General features: G+C 39.1%; 1 protein-coding gene across 2 annotated transcripts in view; it reads left to right on the top strand.

The window, feature by feature from the left end:
• Positions 1 to 752: 752 nt before the first annotated feature.
• Positions 753 to 14,988, top strand: part of RAB2A (RAB2A, member RAS oncogene family) — a 53,365-nt gene continuing 39,129 nt past the window's right edge. The window contains exons 1-2 of one of the 2 annotated variants that reach the window (XM_083359810.1): positions 915 to 1,237; positions 9,780 to 9,859. Coding sequence is in view for 1 of the 2 variants with exons in the window: in XM_083359809.1 (XP_083215935.1) it covers positions 1,192 to 1,237 (46 nt within the window). In the remaining variant the exon portion in view is untranslated. Of the gene's footprint in view, positions 1,238 to 9,779; positions 9,860 to 14,988 lie in introns of both variants that reach the window. The other variant, XM_083359809.1, reaches the window with a different exon arrangement.

The raw sequence follows: 14,988 nt of genomic DNA on the forward strand, positions 1-14,988 counted from the left end.
AATACTGGAAGAAGGATAGTTTGCCTACTATAGAATAATAGGTGCTTAAAGTTTCGAATCTTGCAGAAATGTCTAAGATTTCTGCTTACTTGAAAGATCATTCACAGGAAAGATATATTTCAGTTTGAAGGAGATGGATAGATTATATTCAGAATAAATATGGGACTAAAAAGTTCCATTTAGCTTATGAGTAGATTTTAGAGGGATATTGTCATTGATTGTTGGTACTTTGTATGTATTTATGTTAAAGGGGAGTTAAAGCACATTATGAATTTGGTTAATTGTATATTATGTATAATTTTTATTTAGAATGTGATTATTATAACTATAATCCTGTATTTGGCTCTGGGAAGTGGGGGGGGGGGAAGTGGGCGGGTTTGGGGTGGGGGGGATATATTGTAAAATCTTGTTTTTGTAAAACTCTTTAATTAAAAAAAGAGCCTCTCTTAGCTCCCGTCATTTCCTACGCAAAGGTCCAATGATTTCTTACGGCCGTTCCGTGTCCTCCCTTCTCACGTGATTCAGCTACGAGCCTTGTTCTAATCTGACAGGGGTCTTCAAATTTGGCCCTTTTATGACTTGTGGACTTCAACTCCCAGAATTCCTCAGCCAGCAAAGTCCACAAGTCATAAAAGGGCCAAGTTTGAAGACCCCTGTAATCTGAGACACCTTCCCTGCCCCGCCCCGAGCCAGTAAGCCTCCGCCTGGGTGTCACTTCCAAGGCTCCTCCCCCTGCTCAGACGCCAAGAAGAGGCACCGGAGGTCTGAGCACTTCCGGGTCGGCGAAGAGCGCTTCGTGACGTTGCCGAACCGTGTAGGAGCCTTTCTGCCTGTTATTGTTCCTGCCCCCCTCCCCCCTCGGTCGCTCCCATCTCGCGCCTCGGGAGGTTGCCGAGCCTCCTTGAAGACCGCGGCGGAAAAAAAAAAAAAAAGAAGGAAAAGGAAAGGGGCGCGCGGGCCGGTACAGCCGAGGAGGCCGACGTGAGAGATTGCCGGTGGCCGGTTCGAAAGGGAAAAGGGGTAGTTGGAAGTCGTGCCGGGGGTGGGGTGGGGGTGTCGCCGACGGCTCCAAACCTCACGTAGCGCGAGCTCTGACAGAGAAGGGCGGAGGGGGGGTGTCAACGCCACGCCACAGAGGAGCGACAGTCTACGGAGAAGGCAGGCGGGTGAAGCGGCCGGCATCGGGAAGACATGGCCTACGCGTATCTCTTCAAGTACATCATAATCGGGGACACAGGTGAGAAAGCAAAAGGGAAACAGCCGCTGAGGAATGGGGGGGAAGCCCGTCCTGAGGGCCGAGCCGCCTGCGCAACGCCCGCCTCGGCGGCTCCATTTCCGCAGTGTTGGCTGCGCCGACGTGGTAGGGACTGCTCAAGGAAAGGGGAGGCGCTCGACTTGGGGACCGCCCGCAGCTTGACGCCGGCCTGGTGAGGCCTACACCGGCGGCCGTAGCTGTGCCGTGGTTCCAGTCAAGCAAGCCGCTGGGTGTGACTATCCCAATACTGTAATTTCGTTGGGAGTAGCAACCAGGTGGACGTGAAGGAGAAAAAGAGGGGGGTGGGAGTGGTTAGTGGGGCGGGAGGGGGGGTTTAGGCCTGAAAGAGCGCTGTTAGGCGAATACTTCGGTGAGGTAAAAAAAAAAAAAATGGTGACGGAGCTTGACAACGCCCCGGTAAGGGGCTCCCATGCTAGACCTCAAAACTGCCACGCTTGAAAAGTTCAGGTCTAATCTCCCATTACAGGTAGTGAGGCTGAACACTTCTCTTGCCGATTTTTAGGTTAAGGTGCTCCCAACAAAAGTGTCATTCCTTGGACATTGGTCAGTTAATGGACATACATACATACACAAAGGTTTAGAACAGAGTTACTGGGAAATTGAAATGAATGCATAGGCTTTAATGTATACTGCTCAAAAAAATAAAATAAAGGGAACAGAAAATAAGACATCCTACTATTAAATACAGTACATTGTGTTGTTTAAGTGTTCCCTTTATTTTTTTGAGCAGTCTAGTTTTTAACATTAACATGATTTTAGGCAATTTACTTTCTTTTGGCCTTAATAATATGGCATAAATGCAGTCTCTTGTTTCAGCATTTCCAGGCTTGATTTTTTTTTCTTATTACTTTACCTATTTTGCACTGTTACAGTTTACGCTACCAGGGTTTAGATTAGTGTCTGTTATTATTTCATCTTGGAGTAAAGTGGCATCTGATCTGTTTATACAGATATAGTAATGTGATAATTAAATCTTTTGGATTCCATATATTTGGTTTTCCTAAGGAGGAATGGTTGCCAATTAAAGTGGCTGTACTTGAAGGTGTATGTATCCACAAACTAGGCATTATTCATTTTATTAATATCAGAAAGAGATATAATAAAGTCTGACATGATCAAGTATGTACAAAACTAAAGCCAATGAGTTCCTGCAAACTAAAAAAATGCCATGTGAAGGGGATGGTTAAAATATTTTTGGCAGTCCTGTCTTCTAGATTCTTGTATTTCTCTGGGAAATTTAATTTTTTGTAGTGATTTATGGATTTAGCCAACTTTCCCCAGGCAGACCAGATAAAGAATTATAAGAGAAGCCCAGAGTATAAGGGACATTGTAGCTGGTAGAAGGCTGATTTTTAGGGCTGGTTCATGCATAATGAAGTATACTGTAATTTGTTTTTGAGTAGACAGGATGTCCAAATATAATCATGTAGCTTGTGTATAGCAGCTATAGTTATTCATGAAAGATGCATTAAACTAAATTTGGCAACTTAAATAGTGCAATTATGTAATCCTGCCTTCATTAGTCATTGAGGAGCAATGGTGATTTTGATGCTTATTTTTCATTCTGAGATTGCTAAAAGTTAATGTTCGGTTTATACAAAGCATTTTCCATACTGTTCAGTTTAGAAAACCTCTCAGAATGGTTTATAAAAGTTGATAAACCTAAGGCTCCCTTGTCAATAATAAATTGTAACAAATTGAAATGTGGGGGGAATCAAATAGGTAGATAGTTTACATTTACATTTGGATCACTTCTGAACACAGCACACTTCTTTTTTCATTAAACAGCTGTTATTTCATTAACAGTTGCATTAACTTTAATAAGTCAACTCTTTCATGGAACAATACATGCGCACACACAAACAGTTGAGGCTCAAAGAATAGTCAAGCTTCCTTAATACTAGAGCAGTGCTGTGCAGATCTTCTGTATATAATCTGCATGCACAGATTATTTTTATTTACAAACTTGAAATGATCTAAAATAGAAAAAAGACTATTTTAGTGTTAGAGTATATGATAATTTATGTGGGGTTCTTTTTTTTTTTTAATAGTAGGAAATTGACTTGGAAGTGTGGTTGGACCATATTTGACATTGGTGATAATTCATGTATTTCTTAAACAATGGTACAAAAATAACACAAAATATTTATAAGTATTCGTCATTTATTGATTGCTCATTTAGCAACAATTCAAAGTTATGGTACTGTGAAAGGACATTGCATGATCATAATTCAGATGCTTGGCAACAAGTGCGTATTTACAAGAATTGCAGCTTTGTATCGTCACATGTTTACCATTTGCGACTTTCACAGCCAACTTTCAACAAGTAAAGTCAATGGAGAAGCCAGCAGAAATTGCAAGTTGCATTCACATGATGATGTACTTAACCTAAGTGGTTCACTTAACTGCAGGCACAAGTGACATAAGTTGGGCACACATCCATGTGAGTTTTCACTTTATAACCATGTTGCATAATGATGGAGTTGCTGTTTTCATTTGTGGTTAGTAAGTGAGGACTACCTGTACTTTTACTACTATATCTTACAATAAAGGGCATACTTTAGAAAACAAAGTTGAAATGAGGGATAGAACCAGTATCTGGTTCTGGTGTAGCTGTTAAGATGTAGAACAAGGACTGCAGATATCTAGATTCAAATTCATATTTAGCTTAGCAGATGAACTTGGGAAACTCTTTTCTTAAACCCATCAGCCCCACAGTGCTGGGGAAAAAAACCTAAAGAAATAGGAAGGAAGGGCAGAATATTTTTCACAATTCTGGTAATCTCTCCAGCAAATACTGTATAATAGGCTAATACTGACTAAAAGCAACAGCTATCCAAAATATTCAACTCTGCTTAAAAGAATGAAGAAATAATGTTTTCATAATGAAATATTAGGAGACAGGTTGATTGAATTTTGGAGGTGAAGAGTTTCAAAATACATTCTTGAATAGAATTCTTCGTTGGCCAAGTATGATTGGACACACAAGGAATCTGCTGTCTGATCCATATCCCCTTCACTTTTGTACACTCTAGTAGGCCATGTGAATTTCTTACTGGATAGGCAGATTCAAATTTAACAAGGTGGTCTTTGATGTAACCATATATAGTGCTTTGTAAGTAATCACCAGCATTTTGAGTTTGGTCCAGAAGCTTACAGTAACCAGTGGCCTGACTTCTGTGATGACACCTATGTCTTTTCCTGTTCCATACATTACTTTGTGATCTTTCTGAAGTTGTGTTAGGTTCAAAAATGACGACATATTCATATTATGGTGTCAGATGTATTTATTATCTTTGTATACCACTGTTGTAAATCTGAGAGGTTTCACATATTCACACACATTTTTTAGTATATGTGTGTTGACAGATTTCTTTGTGTGTGATTTGTATGCTAACAGCATATCATTTTAGGTATTAACCTGGAGAAGCAAAGCAAGTTCCCACAAGGGAAATCTCCGCTTTCTGTGATGCCCTTAAATTCTTCCAACTGTGAACAGATCTACAATGGAATGATTTTATAGTCTCTTATATAGTGTACCTCATACTGATTAATTAGTATCATATTTAAATATTCTTTTATTGTAATTCTCTTTCAGTAGTTAACTCATCTGAAAATCATAATTAGAATATACAGAATCTTAACACTGAAAATGGCAAATCAGTAATAGAAGGCTGGGGAGGGAACAATCATAAAAGCCTTAAGTAATTTTGAAAAGTTACAAATCAAGAAAGGGGGGAAACTTTCTTTTAAGCAATCCCTTAGATCACATCCATGTTGTTTGGGAGCTGGGAAGTGCCTTCTCTATTGCAGTACCCACCATATCATACCCCATAAGAATCAGATAGCCTCAACCCTATTGCCATTTCTACCAGAATTTAAAATTTGGATTTGACCTGGGATGTTAGATAAGCTCTACTGGATGGTGCATGCTATATTATTTTAATATTATGATTGTGGCTTTAATTTCAGTATGGTGATTTTATTTTGATTTGGATTTTTATTGCGGTTTTATTTGGCAGGGGCTGCCGGGCCAGTAGGCAGAGGGCATGCAGGGCACAAGCTAGTTGGCTGAGCCAGCAGAGTGCAGGGCTACCAAAGGGACACAGAGAGGGAGATAGGTAGGTGGGGGGAGTTGAACTGCCTGTGATTGCCAGGTACCTGAATTTTGATCATGTGACAGTGGGGCATTGCAGCAACTGTAACTTCAGGAACCAGCTGTAACTACCATTTGTTCAGCACCGTTATAACTTCATATGGTCACTGAACAAATAGTAACTTGAGGACTACTTGTGTAATCTATCAGTGAACATTTCTGCTTGTTCTCACTGGCTTAGAAAACATCCCTGGTTCATTTGAAACTCATCTTTAGAGTACCTCCATTAGGCAAAAAGCAACAATCATCTTCATGGATTTTATTTTTTAGTTATTTTTGTACTTTTATCTCCTGTCTCAATTCTAATGCATATAGGCAATTTACAAATATAGCCATGAAAGTCAGCTGAGTGACCTTAGGCCTGTCACTCTGTCTCAGTCCAACTCACCTGATAGGGTTGGTGTGGGGAAAACAGGAGAAATGTGTGTTGGATATGTTCAATGCTTTGAGTTATAAAAATAACAAAGGCAGGATATAACTATCAAACAAATAAAATATCAGAACCCTGGAAATTCTGTAACATTTTTTTAATGTATATGTGTGTATGTGTTTTATAGCTGTATCATTTGATAGGAAGGAAGCAGAGGGAACTATTAGGCATATTTACTAGAAACCTTATTTAGTGAGTTATTAACTGGGTTTTTCTATTATTAAATAATCCAAATTGCTTTGGTTCATGTAACCTACTATACTAAAATTGAATATCGAACACTATTGCTTATTATACTCTGTATACCAGGCAATTGTTTTACTGTGCGTCCATATTTTTTCAAGTAATAATTTTTTAGAACATAAAAATATAAATGGACTTGGAATTTTCCAAGTTCTACCTGCATAGAAACTTGTATGCTCTAACTTCAAGTTTCAGTACTCTGGGCGAGGGAGAGGAAGATAAAGATGAAAGCATTCCAACAGTTTGTACTATTCAAAAAATACTAATAATAGCATGGAAGTATTAAGTCCTGTTAGTAGATGCAATTAGGATTAAACAACCAACAAAATACTGTAGAATCTTGTGTCTTTATTGAACTCACTGACGTAACATTCCCTAATTTTGTTAGGGAAAAATATATGTAGCTTTAGATTTAGTAAATTATGGAATCTTCTTTAGCAGCCATGATTTCAGCCAAAGTTTTCCTTTGCCTGTTGTTTGTTTCTGCAAATTAGCTTAAAAGTATTTTGGCACATCATCCTTATAGAACTGCTTCAACTCCTTATTTTTGGACTATTTTTGAATTTCTGTTGAGATACGGTCAAGGTTTCAACTTGGCCACTTCCAAATGTGAATATTTTTCATTTCAGCTATTCTGTTGTAGTTTTACTTTTGTTTAAGATCATTGTAGTACTGCATGATTCATTTGCTTAAGCTTTATTTCACGGACAGATATGCAGACACTTTCTTGTAAAATTTGCTGATAGAATATAAAATCAGTTGCTGTTAGAATGGTAGCAAGTTATCCAGGCCCACTCCAACTCCCATCTTATTCATGATTTGGATGAAATCCTTTTGTTGCAATGTAGTCTTTCTTTTTTTTCCCCAACAGTGTTCCTCATTAATGCTAGAAAGTTTCAGTCTTGTGTCATCCACTATAGAACATAGTTCAAATAACCTTCTAAATCACTCATGTGAATTTTAACAAACTTGAAAAAGGGGCATTATGTTTTTTGCAGAGCTGTAGGGTTCTTTTTAATATCTTCCCATGTGCACCATTCTTGTTCAGTGCTTTCCTTATGGGAGACACTGACATTAGGCTGTGGAAGAATGACCTTCAACTGTCCTGTTTCTGAAGTTCACAGAGATTTTTTTTTTTTTGATTAGGGCATGATTCACTTCCAGAAATCTCTGTCATGAAGAGCAGTCTACAGTGATGATGTTTTTATAGAGAAAGACCCACCATTTACATCCGATTGTCATCTCGTTTATTGGAACATCTATATCAGGGGTGTTCAAACTTGGCCTTTTTATGACTTGTGGACTTCAACTCCCAGAATTCCTCAGCCAAGAACGCTGGCTGAGGAATTCTGGGAGTTGAAGTCCACAAGTTATAAAAGGACCAAGTGTGAAGACCCCTGATCTATATTATTCTGTAAGAATGCTGATTTCTTATGACTTTATAAACTTATTCTAACAAGTACAGTAAATGTTGACTCTGTGTCCACTAAAAGCATTATGTCGTTCACTGTTTTGTAACTTGATTGCCTCATTAGAATTTCCTTATCTGTTAAAAGGACTAAGATATGAAGCTCTGATCATAGTATCAATATAGTATAGAGGAGAGGAGAGCATGTCAGAACAGAACACTTTATTTGGCCAAGTGTGATTAACGCACAAGGAATTTATCTCTGGTGCCAGAAACACTAAATGCAGTGTCTGCTCTTTTTCATTAATAATCCTTGATTCAAATTTTGGAATTGATTTAGGTTGCCCATGTTTCTTTTCCCCATAGTAATACTGTATATCTTAGAAAGGTTGTGTTAGCAAGTGCTATTGGTACCCACACTGCTCTAGCCTCTGATGCTATTATGTTTCAAGACAAATCCTCTTTAAGTAAGGTATTTCTTAATAGCAGATATTGCATTGGTTGGATTCAAATGTTGTGCAAAGTCATAGCTTGTTAAATATGCATACAGTAGTGGCCAAAATTGTGGAAACCTTTTGGGAAAAGTGTATTTTTGAGGTTTGATGGCTAATAGCACCACTTTTTTTTAGTAGTACCATAAAATTATATATAAATGGAAAGATAATTTAATCAAGAATAATGCAACATAGTTTGTTCAATTATCTGTACTGTGTTCTATGAAAAGTTATAGCCAAATAACCAGAAAAAGGAAGCACAACTTGCTTAGGTTGATATCAGGTGGCTTTCCTTCATCTGATTGTAGCCAATGAACATGAGTGTTTAGAGAGCCAGTCAGGTATCATCTTGTTTTGGCAATGAGCCGATCAGATCACTGTAGGATTCAGTTATTGATGTAATGTATTGAAGCTGAGAGGAGGACATTTGTCAGTGTGTTATGTGATCGCTATCAAGTTGGTTGTTTTTTTTTATTTAGTGAGCTTGTAAAACATAATAAAATTAAAGTAATGGTGCAAAGAGTTGACTGGTTGCCCAGAAAGTGATGTAAAATAGTATTATTAAATGAACAAAGCTACAGTTATAAAGAAATTAGAAGAAAAATTGGTGGAAATTTAACCATTTCTACTGTACACTTTTCCCAAAAGGTTTCCACAATTTTGGCCACTACTGTATGCTATATATTCTGGTTTACACAGTATCAAGAGCCAAAATGGGTTGGGTAATTTATTTTCCCTATCAAGGGCAACATTCATTTGAAGATATTTGCTCAGAGCTACGTGCCAGATGAGGGAAATGTGGATGCAATAATGTGATAGGGCCATTGCTTACTTTCTGATACCTTTTTTCTTCTCTCTAATCTTTTTTGGTGGAATGATTACCATATAATCATTTGCAGACAAGGAACAAGGCTAGAAAAGAATGAACACTCTTGATCACAAGTTATTATAAAGTTTTGCATAGGAAGGTGACAAAACTTTCTTCGAGTGATTTTTCATTTGTTTTTCCTGTTGAGGTTCAAGGGACAGGAAGGCAAGTGTTATTCTGAAAATGAAAAACTACCTATGGAGATGATGATGTCAGAATTGTAGATGAGATTCTTAGGAGAAATAAGCTAAGGGAAAAATAAGTTTGACAGAAGCCTTGAAAATCAGGTAGCCTTGAATTAAGCCCCAAATGGAGGGAGAGACAAAATTACATTCAGAGAAAACTTAGATATTAGAAATACGATTGCACATGGTGATGGGAAAACCATAAAGCAGGAAAGAATACTTTGTAGTACGGACATCAATAAACAGTGACACCCTCAAGTCTTCAGGGTTTAATCAGTATGCACAAAATGGGTATGAAGCAAAAAAAGAAAAAGAAGAAAAACTAGAAATCTTAAAACAAATATGACCTGATAACATCAGAGGAATTTGGTGGGATATGATTGAAACTTAAATGATGATTATTCAGGAGACAGACAAAATGGTGGTGGAGTGATTTTGTATTTAATAAGCTATATGTCTAAAAATATGACTTAAAATATGGAACTTTTCTTAATGGCTTCTGGGTAAGATTAAAAATCCTAAAAAATGAAGTCATATCCATCTGGGAATTTATTATAAGGCATTGAGTACTAAATTTAAAGAGTTTAGATTTTTAAACTGAGTCCCAAGTTTTCAAGGAGGCAGACTATAGTGGTAATATCTGCTGAAAAATTAATAGAAATAGTAATAGGAGGGCCAACGAATTTCTGATTTCTCTTCCTGACAATTTCATTTCTCAGAATTGCAAGAAGAAACAAGGGTTTCAGCTATCCTGGATCTAACCCTGACCAACAGAGCGGAATTAGTCAATGGACTGGAGGTGTGTGATAATCATGGGAAAGCAACCATGTCATATTGGTGTTCAAGATAACTAAAGAAAATCTGAGCAAAATCAGTCATATACCTTGGACTTCAAGAAAGAAAATTTTAATGAACTCAGGCAAAAGGTGGGCATCATGCCATGACTTGAAATCTTAAAGGATAAACAAGTCAAAAAAGGATGGGAAATCTCCAAAACAAGATACTGAAAAAATAGGCAAAAATAATTTCTAAAATAATTTAAAATGCAATAAATTTTAGTAGGCCTACATGGATAAATAGTAATACCTATTGGCTGAAGCAGAAAAAGAATTACCGTATATAAAAAATGGAAGAGGAGAGTAGTAAGGAGGAGTAAAAGGATTGTCTGATGTTTGAATAGATGGAATAGAAAAAGCTCACACTAAGATCAGGCTGCTGAGAAATTCAAATAATAGTGTGTCTAAATTTTAGAAGAATTGGAAGCTGTTGGGTCTGTTGCATCAGGGAAGCCATAATGATGGAGGTAAAGATAAGATGGAACTCCTTAATATCTTCCTTCTGAGATGTCTCAGAAGACAAAAAGAACCTTTCCTAATGTCAGGAGAGAGAGAAAAAAATATCTCAGGATTGTTCAGGTTATAGTAAGAGTCCATCTTCCTATTTTAAATGAATATAGATCTCTGGTGAGACAAATTACATTCCAGTTTGTTAAAGTTGCCTTTGGCAAGAGAGGTGGCATACAAGTTTGATAAATAAATAAAGGCTGAAGTAATTTCAGAACCACAGACCAATTAGTTTAGGATTTGTGCTAGAACAGGAACTAAAATGCATTGTCCAGCAGCATGTCTTGAAGCAGTAAAAGAAAATACACCATTATCAAGAGGCAGCATGGTTACTTAATAAGTTGTGTCAGAATAGCCTTATTTATTTTTATGATGGAATAATGGCTGTCAATTGTTAACCAAGAGAATGCTGTGGAGTAAGCTAGAGGTTCCCAACCTTTTGGGCAACAGGGACCAGTGCTGTGGAAAAAGGGTTTTCCATGGACCAGAAGGGATGTGGTTTTGTGTACTGCCTGCATCCCATGGGTGGGGCTTTTTTTGTTTGTGCGGCCCAGTTGCTGGCATGCTACGGACTGGTGCCAGTTCATGGACTGGGGGTTGGGGATCCATGTAGTAAGCCATTTAACAAGTCTTTCATAATAACCTTGCAAACAGTGTAACATTACTAGAAGAGCAGGGTTTCCCAAACTGAGATATACCCTCTTGGGAAGAGACAGACAGTGTCAAGGGGAGATAGAGGAACCTTTTAATTACATTGCTACCATAAATCCTCCTTTCCCATTTCATTGTATTGTCATTGTTCATTTGTGTTTATTTTGCAGTTTGCATTTTTGGGGGAGGTGTGTATATTAAAATTACACGAAAGGAAGGTGTGATGGTAAAAAGTTTAGGAATCCCTAGGCTAGAGGATTTTGAGATTTGGTAGACTGGTAAATGGTTCTGCATTGATTTAAAAGGAAGTATTAAGCAAGGTCAGAACTAGCATGATAATGTTTAGAAGTAATAAAGTGCTGCATTTAGTTAGGGAAAAAAATAATTGTATAGGTTTACAACTGGGGAGTCTTAGCTTTGTGGCAATAGCTGTAAGAATGGTTAGTTGAATATGAACAGCCAGTGTGATGCTGCAGTAAAAAGGCCAGTACAATTTTGGTCTGCATTAACAAAGTATTATAGCAAAATTATATGAGGTAATAGTTCCATTGTACTCTGGGCTAGTTTGAGTACTTGGAGTACTATGTCTACTTGAAATGGACATAGTGAAGCTGGACTAGATTTTTAAGTGGGATTATGAGGTTGGGAATTTATCCTCATGAAGAATAGCTTAAAGCAGAGGTTCCCAAACAATTTCATAGAGCTGTTTTGTTTATAAGTAGTAAAATATCTTGTTGCATCCTTGTGAATTTGCTGAGCACATGGTTTAGGAAAAGTGGGCTTAAAAAGCAACATATGTTCAGCTTGAAAAACATAAGACTTAAAGAAGATGAAATACTCTTTGAAATTAAAAGGAGATTCAAACTTAATACTGTATTTCCCCCAAAATAAGACCCAACTGGAAAATAAGCTCTAGATCACAGGTCGGCAACCTGCGGCTCCGGAGCCGCATGCGGCTCTTTGAGCCGTCTCTTGCGGCTCCCAGCCGCCCGGTGCGCGCGCACCTCTTCCAACGGGCAGTGGTGCGCGCGCACCTCTCCAAATGGAGAGTGGCACCGCCCGTTTGGAGAGGTGCACGCGCACCTCCCCGAATGGGCGGAGGTGCGCGCGCACCTCCCCAAACCTTTGGAGAGGTGCGCGCGTACCTCTGCGCGAATGGGCAGCGGTGCCGCTCTTTCAGGAAGCCCGCCGCGGCCCGTCTGTGAAGCTGCCGAAAGCGGCAGCTTAGCAGACGGGCCGCGGCAGCTTCCGCAAAGAGCGGCGCCCCTGCCCATTCCGAGAGGTGCGCGCGCACCTCTCCGAACGACCGGAGGTGCGCGCGTACCTCCGCGCGAATGGGCAGCGGTGCCACTCTTTCAGGAAGCCCGCCGCGGCCCGTCTGTGAAGCTGCCGAAAGCGGCAGCTTAGCAGAAGGGCCGCGGCAGCTTCCGCAAAGAGCGGCGACCCTGCCCATTCCAAGAGGTGCGCGCGCACCTCTCCGAACGACCGGAGGTGCGCGCGCAACTCCGGTCGTTCGGAGAGGTGCGCACGCACCTCTCGGAATGGGCAGGGGCGCCGCTCTTTGCGGAAGCTGCCGCGGCCCGTCTGCTAAGCTGCCGCTTTCGGCAGCTTCACAGACGGGCCGCGGCGGGCTTCCTGAAAGAGCGGCACCGCTGCCCATTCGCGCGGAGGTACGCGCGCACCTCCGGTCGTTCGGAGAGGTGCGCGCGCACCTCTCGGAATGGGCAGGGGCGCCGCTCTTTGCGGAAGCTGCCACGGCCCGTCTGCAAAGCTGCCGAAAGCGGCAGCTTTGCAGACGGGCCGTCGCCATCAGGCAACCGGGAACCGGTTCCATCTCATTTTTTAAAAAATGGCAGCCGCGTGCGTCCACGCATGCGCAAAAAACCTTTTTGCGCATGCGCGTGCATGGACACACGCACGCGGCTCCCTCTTTTTTTAATTTGTGATGGAACCGGTTCCCAGTGGCTCTTTTTCTTTTTTAGGTTGCCGACCCCTGCTCTAGATGATTGTTTTCAGGGCACTGGTAATATAAGCCCCACCCTAAAAATAAGCACCAGTTAAGATCATCAGCCAGACAGATGATGCATTTAGTACTGTATTTCCCCCAAAATAAGACCTAACTGAAAAATAAGCCCTAATCCGTCTTTTGGAGCAAAAACTAATATAAGATCTGGTCTTATTTTCGTGGAAACACGGTAGCATGAGAAATTTTTTGATGGTAAGAGCTGTTAACAGTCTGACTAGAGCAGTAGTGGATTCCTCCTGCATACCTCTTGCAAACCGTGATGAGATGGTTGCCAGTATGGGAATAGTTTACTAAATTCCTCTACTAAGTAAAAATTTAGTTATAGCACCTGTAAAGTGTGCTCTAGAGTTTGTTCTTTTTAAATTTATTTAAATAGGTCGCCTCCTTCATTGCTGTTTGTTTTGTGTATGCAATTTAACAAAATTATAAATTAAAGACATTTTTATAAGTATATTTAATCAGTCTCTTGGAATTATTTGAACACATTTTATAATTAAAAATAAATGGGGTGGTTCAGATGTTTGTGAATAGTAGCACTAGATCTTTCATTAAATAAAATACATAGCTGCTTCAAAAGCTACTTGCTTTTGAATCATTCTAGACGCCATGATCTAAAAAATATATACAAAACCATGCCATAAATATACATTTCATTTAATTAAAAATAATTTTAATTATAATACTGGAAGCAATAACAGGAAAGAATGCAATGGATTTACTAACTTCTAAATATAATTGGACTATTTTGGAGAGCATTATTCTCTCTCTCTCTCTCTCTCTCTCTCTCTCTCTCTCTCTCTCTCTCTCTCTCTCTCTGAGAGAGAGATCTACTTCCCCGTGTAAGGAAAACCTCAGAGAAGGAGAGTAGTTTAGTAGCTGAAACATATGTTTTGTAATGACACTCCAGTCAGTGTTTGGGAAATAGAAATGAAATGTTATATTTTTCTTCAGTCTATTCTCTGCTGTCTCATGACAATCTGGTGAAGACTATGTTTGCTTTTAATAAATAATAAGGTAAATCTTAGCAAGAAGGAAGGGATTATCTTATTACCTGAAGCTTAGTTTGCCTAACACGTTTCAATTCCATTTCATTATGAGGGACATGTTGGCTTGGAGAAAAATGGTCAACCTGTAACATATAGTATATATAATCAGCACCAAAATAAATATCTAATAATATTTTATGTCAGTTTGGCAAATTTCACTTTTCCTTCTTCTATTGTAATAGGACCCTTTTATGGTCACCTTGTCTGTTATGCTTTCTATAATGTTAGTGTTTTATAGTAGAAAATATTAAGAACATTAAACAACTTTTCAATAGTCATAACCTAGAAATCCCAATACATCAAGCATTGAAAGCTTGCTTTTAATGTAGAGATTTGACCCAAACTTCCATCTCTCTGAGTGAGATGAATAATGTCATGGCTTCAAGATCACTGGCTCTCTTTTTTCATCTTGCCAAGTTCCTTCCCCTTTTGTAGACAGTATGACAGTTTGTGTAACCACCCCATCTTGAATACTTGCATCTTAAATGACCTGTCCCTTCCCTTTGGAGCTAAAGCCAGGATGTTGTTTCCAAATGTGGGTCTTGAACTCTGGGGGGACTAATGGAGTAGAAACAGAGTATCTTCACTTTCAACTTAAAAAAATTAGGCTTGGTGCTGACAATATGAAAGGTTTTGTTGTTTTCATGTAAAAATATTTATAATTGTTTTAAAATTCAATCCTATACCTATACCCACCTTTAAATCCTGGTAGGTTTTTTTTAAGTATGAATTTTCTCAAAAATATCACAACTGATTGTTGATTTCCAGAGATAGGCATCTCTGGTTTTTCAAATTACTACTGTACTCAAATATAACTGTAAATGGAAAATATTTTTTTATTTTTTAATATGTGTGAATTGGT

This window comes from Vipera ursinii (assembly GCF_947247035.1).
Source record: "Vipera ursinii genome assembly, chromosome: 3".
In the NCBI taxonomy this organism is placed as follows: domain Eukaryota; kingdom Metazoa; phylum Chordata; class Lepidosauria; order Squamata; family Viperidae; genus Vipera; species Vipera ursinii.